This window comes from Somniosus microcephalus, chromosome 12 (assembly GCF_052327205.1).
Source record: "Somniosus microcephalus isolate GS21.2 chromosome 12, FLI_Smic_1.0, whole genome shotgun sequence".
Lineage (NCBI taxonomy): Eukaryota > Metazoa > Chordata > Chondrichthyes > Squaliformes > Somniosidae > Somniosus > Somniosus microcephalus.
Window position 1 is genome coordinate 22342538 of NC_140998.1, and position 15467 is coordinate 22358004.

Sequence of the window (15467 nt, forward strand, 5' to 3'; positions counted from 1 at the left end):
GTACTTCCCGCAAAGCACTTTGCAGTGCAATGGTGGGAGACCTTCTGGGCAGGTCGTCTGAAACTCTTTTGGCTTGGAGGGTACTCAGAGGGTCCCTCGGACTTCATAAACTCAAGCAGAGGTTGCTTCTTCTCTTGAATGCGGGCATTCCCGCCTGCGCTCTCCAAATATTTCACAGGTTGCCATCGGGAGTTTGAGCTCCGTCCTGGGCCCCCTCCAGGGAAATTCAATTCCCGGCCGGACAGTAAGGCTCAGGGACTGCTGGCTGCACACCAGCCGTCTTTGCAAACAGAAAAAGAAAAAACACCCAAAAAAGGCGATATTGAACGAGAGGGGGGAAAAAAAAAAGTTTAAAATCGTTTCAGAATCAATGGTGGCGGTAATGCTGTATGAAAGGATTTGTTTTGAAGTGTGGAAAAAGAGATTAATCGTTTTTGAAAAGAACTATTTATTATAGGTGGCTGAAAGAGATTTTATGGTGAGGGATGTGGCCATTGATGACCTAACGTTCGGCTGTTCGGTCTCGCTATGAGCAAATGTAGTTAAAATCAATGATACAGATTTCCCCCCCCTGTTTTCATTATATAAGCTAAGCAATTATCATTATCTATCTCAATGTGCCCTTAACAGCTTCAGTGTGTGCACTGATCCATGGTGTAGGTGATGGGAATATTGATGCAGTTTTCCAGTAGCGTGCATTGCAGCTATACTCCTTAAAGCTCCAACTCTCTAAATCATACTTAAAGAGTAAGTTAATATTCTTCTGGGCTACTGCATGCACTAGTAGGAACTGATGGCATGATATTAATCTTGACGAATTGCCTCCCGAAGAGGAAGCCATCCACTGCCAGCATAGGACCAGGAGGTATAGGACTGGATTTTCCTCTTTCAAGCAAGGCAAGGGTGGGAATGGACTCCTGACCCTCCCGTGACCCTGACACATTTTCCAGGGTCGGGGGAGGAGGGGGGGGGGGGTGCGGTCACGCAGGGCGGGCTTCCCAGCGGGCTTGCTAATGCAAGTGTGAAAAAAATGGCCTGGTGATGGTCCAAAGGAACTGCCACTGCTGTACCAGGAGAGGCAGAGAGGCCACTTAAAGAGGCCCCGGAAAGAAAAATTCAGGTGACGCGTCCGCAGGCCTCAGCCGAGCCCAAGGCCTAAAAAGGCAGGTGTTTGGAGGGCCTTTTTTTTTGGAGCAACCGTCAGGCCCTTGCCAGAACCACCAGCGAACTTCTCCGGGCGGCCCTGGGAAGAGACGGTAACGGGGACGGACGGGAGGGAAATGGGCAGTGATCCCAGGTCGCCCCCCACCAGCAGGCAGGGAAAGGGGCGCACAGCGACAGTGGGGGGGACTGGAATGGAAGTTAAGTTTGGGGGCAGGCTTCAGTTGCCTAAATTTGGCCATGTTTTCTGCCGCTATCCTGCCAGAGTTTGGGGGGTGGGGGGGGTGCAGGGGCGAGACTGCAACGGAAAATCTGCTCCTCACATTTAGACGTCAATATTTTTTCACTAAAAGAACTTCAATTATCTACTGATTTGAATTAAGTAATTTTGAATTAAGAGTAGGTTGTACCTCAATTAGGATTAAAAGACATTTCCTTTGTAAACAGCAATAATAGCATTTAATCTGTGTTATCTGGGGCTGTGAGGCAGATTGTGCATTGAATCAGAACAACAAACTTCATAAATGTGAGGGGAAAAAAATAATTTAAAAGTTGAAATCTTTGTCAATGGATTCTGAGTGTCATGTACCACTTTCCCTTTGTCAATGGATTTTTATAAATCGCTGTTTAGGTGGCGATTTCCTCACGAGAGCTACAAACGTGGGGAAAATGTGGAGATCACCGCAAAGACTCAACTGCCACTGAGAGCTAGAACGATTTCTCAATGTGTTAAATGTCTTTATTGAGTGACTGGTTATTTGAACCCAGCTGCATCGCAAGCTGAGAACTGAACGCTCTTTGGCTTCAAAGTCGACGTGGCTTTATTTGCAAAGCAGCAGATAAAGACCGATTATTTTAATTTTTTTTTTAGTTTGAAAAGGGAGAGAAACGCAAAGCCCAACCATCGAAACTATGTCCAACTTACCCTGGACATCATCAGAAAGCAGTCAGTTTAAGTTACACAGTGACCACTAGAGGGCATAGCCACTAAAAAAAATGTGTATGTACAATGATGAAGGAAAGCTTCAAGAGGGCCAAATATAAAGACAGTGACGGCACCACGGTTCACTGAAAATGTTCTCGCATTTTCTGCAAGAGTCGGCTCAGTAAGATTTCTGTTAGGATGGATCGGAATAGCAACTGCTTCAGCATCCGTATAAATTTTCTCTTCCCACCCGCTCCCCCCACCCCACCTACCCCACCTCAGTTAGAAAATTATTATTTTTTTGTTGTGCAAAAAAAAATCCACCCCTTTTTTTGTACAATTTCCAAAACAATTAAATGTATTTCCCAAAGTGACAAAATGTATTTACTTTTAAGTCTTTTCTTGAAATGGGGGTTGGTGGCAGGGGGGGGGGGGGGGGGAGAGGAGGACGAATTGTGAAACTGTATTTTAAAGAATGATGCGTCCGTCCATTTGTTTCCCCTCGCTATCAGTTCAGCCTGATCCAATAATCGACCAATGTTCTTAAAGGGGAACATGGTTTCAGTCCCCATCAAAGTTCACAGCTAAACATTTTAAAATTCCGACTGTGCTATTTTTTTATTTTGCTTTGCCGCATTAAATAAATGGCAATCAGTGCACTGATTACAAGATTTTTTGCATCTCTAATGGGAGCTTTCTGGCTCATTAATGGCACAGGAATTTAAAGGTTGCGAGTGAAGATTTGGAGAGGTTTCTGAAACACCTCTGGCAATACAATTTTTTTTAAACAAATGCACGATTGAATACTGTTCGATGGTTGATCTTGCTGAATGGTTGCGATTCGGGTAGCAGATATTGTGGTTCCCAATTTAGTGGGGAGAGGGGGTTGGCGGGCGGGCTATGAATTTGGGTGTCTGCGAGGTAATGCGAGCCAGCTGCAGGTCAGGTTGTGCACTCTGTTCTCAGGGCTGTTTGCCAAGCGGGCCGCAGGCTTCAGGCCTTTGAAGGGTTGATAGCCATCTTTTGACTGATGACTTATGAAGCATTTTGAAAAAAAATTAAGCGACAATTTTAATTTAAAAAAAAATCTATCAAAAAAAATATTAAAACCCACAAAATTTGACTCAAATGAAGAACGAAAAACGACTACGAAAAAAACACACAAAAAAATCTACAAAATATTCTTCAAAACATTTTTTTTATATATATAAAAACCCCACCTAAGTAGGTCACAGCACGTTTTGTTTTATAAGAAGCCATGATTAAGGGAAAGCAACTACTTTTGAACGATTTAAACTAGCAGGCATCTGCCTGTAGGTGACTTATTTTACTAAACAGTTGCTGTGACTTATTTGGCAGGGCCGACAGGTATGGTTGCAAAAAACATGAATAATTGCTCAAAAGATGGTCCATATAAACATATCAAATCCAACAAGTCCGAAATTACATTGTCATCTCACGTTAAGAGAATAATTTCATGCACATTTTATACCAACATTCACAGTGTTACTAATTAGCATTACCGTTTTAAGAAACTAGGTTCAGGTTAAATTTAAAGGTCAAGTATTGAAATAATAGTTTTACGATATGATAGAATTTTTTTAAATTCTAGGCGGGAACTGCGTCAGCCCTGCCATCTGGCGTCATACAATACCTAAGTTGACTGTCAGTTTCACGCGGCCTCCGTCGAGCTCCAGGCGAAGCGTGTCGGCCGAGTCCCGCGAGGTGGTAGCCATGAGCAAGCCGTAGGCTCGCTGAGACATGAAGCGGAGAGAGACATCTTCAGCTTCCGTGTGCATTACCCAGGGCATGACGATCTTCAGGTACATGCTGCCGTCGTAGCTGAGGATGGATGCCTCTGTCGGGAGAGAAATAAAAGCGGTGTTAGGTTATGGCAATGCAGTTGGGGAGGTGTCGATCTTTGACTGGCTTTTTTGTATCTGGATGTTGAAGGAATTTGGATTTTTTTTTTAATGGACGCCACGCTGACTCCATTTTCTGACGAGAAGTTTTCAACATCCAACCGAGGCTTTTTTTGATCCTTGCTTTATTACTTTCCTTCTCGCCTTCCACGTGACAATTGAGTGTTGTGCATCTTGGATTTGAAATCGGCTCGGGGCCCGAATTCTGCACCATGACCGTCGTACGGAGACCGATGAGCGAGATGACCGCGCGGAACTGGTCCTCTTGCATTATCGGGACCTGACCGGGGGGTGCTGGGGATCGCCAATCGTGCCCCCTTCCAGAAGATGATGGAGGTTGGCTGGCAAGGACGCTGGCACTGGGCCCACGGTGAGACTTTGGGGGGGGAGGTGGGGGGGGAAGAGATGGGGGGTGGCCAGAGGAAGCCAGGAGGAGGACTTCTGCCAACCCTGGCTCCACAATTTCTTTTATGGCATCCTCCAGCAGTACCATTAAGGACCGACGGTTTGGCTGCCAAGGCAGAGAGGTTTGGGAGGAGAATTCCAGAGAGCAAGGTGTCGTTGCCGCAGACTCTTCCATGGATGGAGGGAGGGAGGGAATAGACAAGAGGCAGACTTACGAAGGTTGAGCAGGCTGGGCCTATACTAATTGGAATTTAGAAGAATGAGAGGTGATCTTATTGAAACATATAAGATACTGAGGGGGCTCGACAAGGTAGATGCAGAAAGGATGTTTCCCCTCGTGGGGAAATCTAGAACTCGGGGGCATAGTTTCAGAATAAAAGGGTCGCCCTTTTATAACTGAGATGAGGAGGAATTTCTTCTCTCAGAGGGTTGTAAAGCTGTGGAATTCTCTGCCCCAGAGAGCCGTGGAGGCTGGGTCATTAAATACATTTAAGGTGGAGATGGACAGATTTTTGCAAGATAAGGAAGTGAAGGGTTATGTGGAGTGGGGCGGGAAGTGGCTTTGAGCCCAAGATCAGCCATGATCTTACTGAATGGCGGAGCAGGCTCGAGGGGCCAAGTGGCCTATTCCTGCTCCTATTTCATATGTTCTTATGTTCTTAGAAGAGCGCGGATGTAGGGCTGGGGAAATCAGAGTAACGATGGAGTGAGACCACGGAGAGAGGAGGAGTGGAGAAAGGTCGCTGAACGACTTTATAAGGACAATAATGCTGCAACCAGCAGAAGGCTTCAGGATTAGGGAGTGAGAAATGACAGCTCCTTTCAAGACAAAAATACAAGTTATCGGAAAATTTCGAGAGCTGCCGAGCTAGGGATTTGATTTTGTAAGTGTCTGTATGGCGTGCCACAACCTAACATTTCCCAGTCAGGCACGATATAAATTAGACGTAGAGTGAAGCTGCCAATCCCCTGCCACATCAATATATTTCAACCTCAACATCAGAATATCCCACACCGACCAACTCTCGTGTCTCCGGAGAGCGAGACTGCTGATTACTGTCGAAACATGGGCCATTCTGTGTGACAGAATTGGTTTGAGGTTTCATTTACATGTGAAAATTATAGTCATTAAAATGTTAGACGTCAACCCATTAGCCTGGGTTGAATTTTAGGCCACAGCTTCTGAGTTAAAAGAGACAGTTTTCTAGGCGACTGCACCAGATTTACTGACTTTTTTTATAAAGCAGTATGAAAGAAAGTACGAACCATGGTAAAGTCACCCTTGGACTCTCCAGTAATACAACAGCACTGGCCGAAGCCTTGGCCAGGTTCCCAGCTCAGCAAGATGCATGACAAAGGGGAACCATTAGCAGAGGAAGTGGAAATAAGAAATATCTTACTTTATCCCCCCCCCACCCCACCAATTATCTTTCCTTTTCTCACTTCACTTGAAGGAACTTACTACTCCGGCTTTGTTACCATTCAACAACAACAACAACTTGCATTTATATAGCACCATGAACGTAGTAAAATGTCCCGAGGGGCTTCATTGAGCGTTATCAAACAAAATTTGACACCGAGCCACATAAGGAGATATTAGGACAGGTGGAGGTAGGTTTTAAGGAGGGTCTTAAAGTAGGAGAGAGGGGTAGAGAGGCGGAGAGGTTTAGGGAGGGAATTCCAGAGCTTAGGGGCCCAGGCAGCTGAAGGCACGGCCGCCAATGGTGGAGTGATTAAAATCAGGGAACCGCAAGAGGCCAGAATTGGGGGAGTATAGAGATCTCGGGAGGGTTGTAGAGCTGGAGAAGGTTACAGAGACAGGGATTCATTCCACAGGTCCCTACTATATCTCACTCAATTCCTTCGACAGCACCTCCCAAACCCACAACCTCTTCCACCTAGAAGGACAAGGGCAGCAGGTGCATGGGGAACACCACCACCTCCAAGTTCCCCTCCAAGTCACGCACCATCCCGACTTGGATATATATCGTCGTTCCTTCATCATCGCTGGGTCAAAACCCTGGAACTCCCTCCCTAGTAGCACTGTGGGAGTACCTTCACCACACGGACTGCAGCGGTTCAAGAAGGCGGCTCACCACCACCTTCTCAAGGACAACTAGGGGTGGGCAATAAATGCTGGCCTTGCCAGCGACACCCACATCCCAAAAAATGAATGAAAAGAAAGTGAACATTCATTACATGTGTGATTGCGTTGTGAGCGTTGGCAGAATATCACAGCCTAGTCTGATCCCGTCCTTGAGTCCAGATTTGTACAATTTTCAGCAGGACCCGCTGGATAGCAACCTGGAGCGGGAATCCTGCCTGATTTTCTTCCTCTTCTCTAGCCCAGCTCATCAAGTCGAATTGTAGCACCTGTACCATCACCCCAAATGAAATGAGCTAATTCAGTACAGACAGGGAATCTATCAAGGGACCTTCCTGAACTATACAAAAACGTCGGAATTGGTAGACGAAAAAAAGACCAAAGTCCATCTCGTTCACCTTCTACCATCCTGGAAGTCGCATGATGCAATGATAATGAAGTTGTTGACTAATCACAGCGCTCAATCTCTATTAATTAGTCTACCACAGACCCAGACAGGAGGCGAGGAAAACCCCCAGTGGTGGAGAGCTTTGGGAACCACAGGTCCAAAGTCACCTGTTCCTCCCGAGCACGCTGCACTCCCCACACGTCGAGTCTCAAATTACTCAGATACTGGAGCACAAAATGCTATTTTCTGAAAGAATTCTATCTTTTTTCCATTGGACTGAATCAATACTAACTGCTCACGTGGCTCAGGATTACAGTGATAAAACATTACAAACAAAAAAGTAGCATCGAACTTCAAGGAAACCAGACTCTTTTGGTTTTAGAATTACAAAAGATGTAGGGGGAAAAATTGGGTTGATTTGCGCCTCTCGTTAGCGTCCCCGGAGGCGCTAACGGGGCGCAAATCCCCTAGTGCCTGGGTGCGGCGGCGCCGCTAACACCTCCCGTGAAATTCAGCGGTAGCCGGTAGCACCCTGCAGAGCTGGGGGATCATCACCATGTGAAGCACCCCGGCCACAAACTGCCGTTGCGTCCCCTGACATATCGCCAGACGATATGTCCGACAGGGTCAGGGGGGTGTTTTTTGCAGCCACAGCGGCGCTAATTAATGGGCAGGTGTCGGGCGGCCATTTTTTTTTGGCTGACTGCCAGCACCTGCACCCGCCATTTCCCCTTTTTTCTTCGGCCTGCCGGCCACGATCGCTCCTCTTGAGTGCCGGGCTGTTTTCACGGCACTCCGCTCCCCGGTGGTCCAGCGGGGCCCTGGTTCGCGCAGCGCTAGGCCCCTTCCTCTTGAATCAGGGGAGGAGGCCTGCAATGACACGCCGCTACGTGCCGACTCGCGTGGCGCTGTTGCACGTAGCACTGCGATCTTCAGTCGTAGCGCCCCAAGAAGTCGGGGGAGCGCTTCCAGTAGCACTCCACCTCCCGCTTGGGGCGCTCACACTGAATTTCAGGCGAAGGGGCGCTAATTTTTTATACCTGGGCTGTTTTAATCAGAAGCATTCCCCATTGTTCTCTGTTCACTGCACTTCTATATTTAAAAGCTAAATGCACTTTCATATCGGGAACGAATGATGGAAAGAGAAACGTAATATCGGAAAGACAAAGTGATATCAAGAATTTGCTTCGATATCACTTTTCTGTAATAATAAAAAGAATGAAAATATTTATTAAAATATTCTCTCATTGCGGAAACTTGCTTCAATTGTTAGAAATAGAATGCGTTGGTTATGTAATCTGGGTTAAAATCATGCTGTGCAATATTGGGCACAAACACTTAATACATTCACAATTCACATGACATTTCTTTGCCTGCTATTTTAAGTGGGTTAATGCTTTTGTTGAAGTAACAGACAGCACAATTTTATGGCTTTGCTCCTGTGGCCACTTGATAGAATGACTGCCTTGTAACTTACTGTCACCCATTTATTATCTGATATATTTATCATTAAAAAAAAATCAGATCAAGCTCTATTAAATTCCTCATGTCAGTTTCATGGCGGTGCTAATTTAAGCCACTGATTTGCATGAGAAAGGATCTGTGACAGATGTCCTTCCTCCTCTTTATAGTTGCTGGAATCATTTAGACAATAAATCGTTCTATAAAAGTACAAAGTATGAATGGTGATTGACAGAACAAAATTGAGGAAAAGCTTAATGCCTTTAAACAAGATCAATGAGTCATACTGATGACTTGAAAAGGCCCTTCATTATATCCACGGAGAATGTGTCCGCCCAATGTCATTCACACAACTTTTCTTACTCTTTTCTTTGGAAAAATGTATTTTTAACATAGAAACATAGAAGATAGGAGCAGGAGTAGGCCATTCGGCCCCTCGAGCCTGCTCTGCCATTCACTGAGATCATGGCTGATCATCCAAGTTCAGTACCCGGTCCCTGCTTTCTCCCCATACCCCTTGATCCCCTTAGCCTTGAGAAATATATCCAACTCCTTCTTGAATATATTCAATGAACTGGCCTCCACCGCCCTCTGTGGCAGAGAATTCCACAGGTTCACCACCCTCTGGGTTCTCTTAACATAACCCGGTTTACTAAATAACTGGATCTTTGAAAAATAATCGACTGGAGGCAATCTGTCCATGTTAGTGCTGCCAAAGGGTGGAAGATGGAAACCAAATGAGGTCAACAGGAGTTCAATGGAAGGTCATAGAGGTCAAAGCAAAGAGAAAAACATATCTGTTCACCAAAGACAGCATTTTCTGCTGCACAGATCGGAAGACAACATTTTGGTAGGAAGAATGAGGAGGGGCAATATAAACTAAAGGGTACAATCCGAAAAGGGATGCATGAACAGAGAGACCTGAGGGTATATGTGCAAAAATCATTGAAGGTGGCAGGGCAGGTTGAGAAAGTGGTTAAAAAAGCACATGGGATCCTGGGCTTCATAAACAGAGGCATAGGGCCCGATTTTCAGTGTGCCGTGAGGCGGGCTTTTAGGCGTGCGGAGGGCTAAAATCCTGAATTCGGGGGTCCCGACACCATCCCGCCCAAAACCCGCCTCCGCGTAAGTTTCAAGGGAGGCGGGTACCCGCCCCACACTGGGACCCGCCGACCCGAGGCGGGAAGGGATTAGTGCCAATTAACTGCCTGTTAACAGGTAGTTAACAGGCAGTTTTTAGCCTAATCCCTATTTTGAAGGGTTTCGTGTGGGATTCCCGACAGCTCCAAACCACACCAGGTTAGAGCAGGCGGGCCGTCGGGTTGAAGGACTTGGAGGGGTCGCGATGTCGGTGTTCAGGTGAGTGATGGGTGCATGAGTGCAAAGGTAAGTGTGTTTGGTGTGTCTAAAGTGTGTATGGAAGTTTAAATTACCTGTACTTACCTTAACAGCCTTTCTTCCTGTAGGCGTCAGGAGTCCATCACTCAGCCGGCACTGAAAGCTGAATGGCTGCGATCTGTCAAAAGTGACAGCCTTCAGCTTTCAGTGTCGGTGACAGTTCTAACTGAGTCTGCGTAGAAGGACTCAGGTTAGAAGTCAGACTGTCAGTGTTTGACAGCTTCAAACAGCTGTGAAACACTGATATTTCATCTGTCAAAACGTCTTGACAGATGAAATTTCAGTCTCTGACATCACCTGTTGCCGGGTGGCCCTTAATTGGCCTGCTGAGCCCGCTGGGTGGGCTCAACAAGGTCAATCAAGGGAAAATAGCGTAGATTGGCCGGACGTCGATGGAGGCGGGACTAAAACCCGAAAGTTATAGTCCCGCCTCCTTCCCGACTGCTGAATGAAAATCTAGCCCATAGAGTACAAACACAAAGGAAGTTATGGTGAACCTTTATAAAACACCGGTTCGGTCTCAACTGGAGTATTGGGCTGGAGTTTATCAATGGGGACGCGTTGGGGGCGGGACAGCTGCTTGTTGGTTTTCAGTCCCGCCCCCAACGATGTCCGGCCAACCCACGCTATTTTCCCTTGATTGACCTTGTTAAGCCCGCTCTGTGGGCTTAGCTGGCCAATTAAGGGAAAGCCGGTGACAGAGGACGTCAGCGTATGACGTTTCATCTGTCAAAAATTTTTGACAGATGAATCGTCAGCGTTTGACAGCTTTGAGAAGCTGTCAAACACTGACAATCTCTGTTCTAAGGTGAGCCCTTGCACTGAAGGCTCACCAAAACCTCTCTCCTCAGCAGAAAGCAGATGGCTGTTGCATCAGAGAATGTAGCAACTATTCTGTCATCTCTGCCGTGGAGATGAGGAGCCTCCGGATCCCCAAGGGTTGAAGCCTGCAGGAAGAAACAAAGGTAAGTAAACATTTTCCAACACTTTTCACTCACCTCCCATACTTACCTCTCCACACTTGCACCCATCACTCACCTCTACAGCTGACATTTCGACCCCTCACCCCCGCAGACCCACTGCTCGCCTCGCTGACCCTGGCGAGGTTCGCAGCCGTTGGGAAGCCCGCACTTGTGTGGGTAAAATGGGGAAAAGCCTCTTAACTACCTGTTAACAGGCAGTTACGTGGCTGTAATCCCCTTCCCGGGAAGATGGCATGGGTTGGTACCCGCTCCCAGTTTCTGCCACTTTCCCCGCAGTCCCGCCACCCCAGGGCTGGCAAAATCCCCCCCCATTGTGTCTAATTCTGGGTATCACATTTTAGGAAGGATGTGAAGGCCTTAGAAAGTATGCAGAAAAGATTTACAAGAATGGTTCCAGATATGAGGGACTTCAATTACGTGGATAGACTAGAGAAGCTGGGGTTGTTCTCCTTAGAGCAGAGAAGTTTGAGAGGAGATTTGATAGTGGTGTTCAAAATCATGAGGGGTCTAGACAGAGTAGACAGTGAAACTGTTCCAGATGGCAAGAAGCAGAGGGGACAGATTTAAGGTGATTGGCAGAAGAACCAAAGACAACATGAGGAAAAACTTTTTCACGCAGCGAGTGGTTAGGATCTGGAATGCACTGCCTGAAAGGATGGTGGAGGCAGACTCAATCATGGCTTTCAAAAGGGAACTGGATAAGTACCTGAAGGAAAAAAATTTGCAGGGCTGGGATGGCAGGAATGATGTATGAGGAGAGATTGGGTCGATTGGGCTTATATTCACTAGAGTTTAGAAGGATGAGAAAGGATCTCATTGAAACTTATAAAATTCTTACAGGCCTGGACAGAGTAGGTGCAGGAAGGATGTTCCCGATGGTCAGGGAGTCCAGAACCAGGGGTCACAGTCCAAGGATAAGGGGTAAGCCATTTAGGACTGAGATGAGGAGGAATTACTTCACCCAGAGAGTGGTGAACCTGTGGAATTCTCTACCACACAAGGCAGTTGAGGCCAATTCATTAAATATATTCAAGAAGGAGTTGGATATATTTCTTAAGGCTAAAGGGATCAAGGGATATGGGGAGAAGGCAGGAACAGGGTACTGAGTTTGGATGATCAGCCATGATCTCATTGAATGGCGGAGCAGGCTCGAGGGGCCGAATGGCCTACTCCTGCTCCTATCTTCTATGTTTCTATGAAAGGGCGGGGGAGTGGGACTAGCTGAAGTGCTCTTACAGAGAGCTGGCACGAGCTTGGCGGGCCGAATGGCCTCCTTCTGTGCTGTAACCATTCTATGATTCTAGGACTATTTAAGAGAGCTCCCTTCTTCTTTAAAGCCTGGGCTTTTTTGGTGAGGTCCCTGTTTGTTATTAAGGTAAGTATCAGCATGGTGATCCGGGGCACTAATGCCTTGTATCGTGAAACATGCAGGTACAGGGTCTTCCTTGCAGATCTTCACATGTGATGGACGAGGTAAGACGGAGTATGCGGGCCAGATATTTCCACAGAGGAAAGGAAATGAACCAGGAAATTGTGATCGAGTCAACCGAATGGTTAAGAGATAATTTCTATTTCTATATAAAAACTGATAATGAGCACAAGGACCTCCATTTATGATTATTGTATCATGGACTCCCTCACCAGTGCCCCCACCCCACGCTGGCTACCATGTGCTGATCTCCAATTTTGAGGAGCAATAAGATCTTTTCCCTAATTTCCATCATTGGATCAAAAGCTATATTGGCAGAGGCCCAAGGACAGAGCATCCATTTGTTTTTAATCATTACAAATTTCCAAGTTCAATAAAGTTTGTTGTACAGCTTGTTCAGTGTTGTGTTCTCTGCAGTGCATCTAGTGATAATCTACTAATCACCAGATGAGCACACTGCTTTCATCAAACCCATGTCAGAAAATCTTTGCGCACTTGTCCCTTTTGTAGTGATCAATAACATGTCATTCTATAGTGGACACTAGGTGGAGCCGTAGAGCTGTATATAGCTGTATGTATAAGACTACACTACCCAGCTATATATTATATTAAGACTACATTACCCATGAGGCTAGGCTACCCACAAGGCAGCAGTCAAGATGGAAGCCTCTACAAGATGCTGTACAAGTCCACATGTGCTCAATAAAGTAACTAGCAAAAGCTAGCTGTGTTCATAATAAGAATGTCTATTTATTAATGAACATAACACCTTTGAGCTCCTGGCTTCAATGTCAGCCGAGGCTCCGTGGGTCGAGCATTCGCCTCGGAGTCAGGAGGACGTGGGTTCTGTAACATTTGCATATTGATTTATCATTGGCCCGCAGGCATCTGTAAGGAATACCTATTATATTCACATGTGATCACATGCTGAGTTGTCATTGGCCTGCAGGCATCTGTAAGGACTGCTATTGTTTAGAAGACCCAGGGGTCCTGACTCCATCTTGTCCACACGGTGCTGGATGATTGAGAAAGCTTACAGACCTGATGCTTCATTAAAAGAGTTTAAATTGTAATACTCCGTTGTCCTGCAATTTATTATTTTTGTACAAAGTGTGCAAAACAAGACAGGTTCAAGTCCCACTTCAGAGGTGTAAGCACAAAAACCTAGGCTGACACTCCCAGTACAGTACTGAGGGAGCGCTGCACTGTCGGAGGTGCCGTCTTTCGGGTGAGACGTCAAACCGAGGCCCCATCGGTTCTCTCAGGTGGACGTAAAAGATCCCGTGGCACTTTCTCGAAGAAAAGTTATTTCAAGTGTCCCTCAATCAACATCACTAAAAACAGATGATCTGGTCATTATCACATTGCTGTTTGTGGGAGCTTGCTGTGCACAAATTGGCTGCCGCGTTTCCTATATTACAACAGTGAAACACACTTCAAAAGTACTTCATTGGCTGTAAAGCGTTTTGGGACGTCCTGAGGTCGTGAACAGCGCTATATAAATGCAAGTCTTTCTTTCTTTAATGGGAACAGTGCCTTCATGGCCTATATTACAAATAAGCAGCCACGTGTTAAATGGAGGTTCTGCGATCACGTATTTAAGTAGCTTCTTCGCTGAAGCAGCTATTTTCCTTTTGTTCCTCAACGTTAAATGTCTACTTTGGAAGACTTTTTTTTACTGGGTTAACTCTACAGAGCATCAACATTTTCATTGTTTGGAATTTATCAGTGCCAGGAGCACATCATGGCTCAAAATAGTAGGATATAGAGACATAGAGGATAGGAGCAGGAGTAGGCCATTCGGCCCCTCGAGCCTGCTCCGCCATTTAATGAGATCATGGCTGATCATCCAAATTCAGTACCCTGTTCCTGCTTTCTCGCCATATCCCTTGATCCCTTTAGCCCTAAGAAATATATCTAACTCCTTCCTGAATATATCCAATGAACTGGCCTCAACTGCCCTCTGTGGCAGAGAATTCCACAGGTTCACAACTATCTGGGTGAAGAAATTCCTCCTCATCTCAGTCCTAAATGGCTTACCCCTTATCCTTAGACTGTGACCCCTAGTTCTGGACTCCCCCGCCATCGGGAACATCCTTCCTGCATCTAGTCTGTCTAGTCCTGTTAGAATTTTATAAGTTTCAATGAGATCCCCTCTCATTCTTCTAAACTCCAGTGAATATAAGCCCAATCGACCCAATCTCTCCTCCATACGTCATTCCTGCCATATGGTCTACAGCCCTAGGGGTCATAAATATAAGATAGTCGCTACTAAATCCAATAAGGAATTCAGAGAGCGGTTAGGATACAGAACTCGCTACCACGAGGAATAGCATAAATGCTTTTAAGGGGAAGTTAAATAAGAACGTGAGGGAGAAATGGAATAGAAGGATATGCTGATGGGGTGAGATGAAGAGGATGGGAGGAGGCGCGTGTGGAGTATAAACACCAGCGCGGACCAGTGGGGCCGAATGGCCTGTTTCTGTGCTGTAAGTTCTATGTGATCACTCTTCCCACAGGATGAGCTACTGATCTCAGTCTGGGTGGGTAAGAGGGAGATAGGAGTTCATCTGGAGAAGAAGCAAGATGGCACGAGAAAAAAACGAAAGGAAATAAATTGTAAAGGAGGCCGCCCATTTTGCTCTTGGTTACCAGACTGTACGATCAACCACACTGACAGGAACACTTAACACAAAAGCACTTTTGAAAGTTTGCAATCCCCAGCCTCTCTCTGGGCACATCTGCGCTTCTAAAAGAGCTGAAGGTCACCATCGACACAGGTCTGAGGGGAGGTTCCAACGCTCTCCTGGTCGGCCTCCCACCTTGCACCCTCCGTAAATGTGGACTTAGCCAAAACTCTGCTGTCCCTATCCTAATTTGCACGCACTCCCGTTCACCCATCACCCCCGTGCTCGCTGGCCTACATTGGCTACCGGTCCGGCAATGCCTCAATTTTCAAATTCTCATCCTTGTTTTCAAATCCCTCCATGGCCTCGCCCCTCCCTATCCCAAGATCTCTGCGTTCCTCCACTTCTGGCCTCTTGCGCATCCCCGATTATAATCGCTCCATCATTGGTGGCCGTGCCTTCAGCTGCCTGGGCCCTAAGTTCTGGAATTCCCTCCCCAAACCTCTCCGCCTCACTCTCCTCCTTTAAGACGCTCCTTAAAGCCCACCTCTTCCTGTCATGATATCTCCTTCTGTAGCTCGGTGTCAAATTTTGTTTGAGAGCGCTCCAAAACTAGGGAGGAGGAAGAGGGGCAACACAGGTCACAGGGGAGGAGAATCAGGCA

At 46.5% G+C, this 15467-nt stretch overlaps 1 protein-coding gene across 1 annotated transcript in view; it reads right to left on the minus strand.

The window, feature by feature from the left end:
- Window positions 1–15467, minus strand: part of nrxn3a (neurexin 3a) — a 2455668-nt gene that overhangs the window by 1515640 nt on the left and 924561 nt on the right. Inside the window, exon 9 of the mRNA XM_086002654.1 lies at window positions 3741–3944. Coding sequence (XP_085858780.1) covers window positions 3741–3944 — 204 coding nt within the window. The remainder of the gene's footprint in view (window positions 1–3740; window positions 3945–15467) is intronic.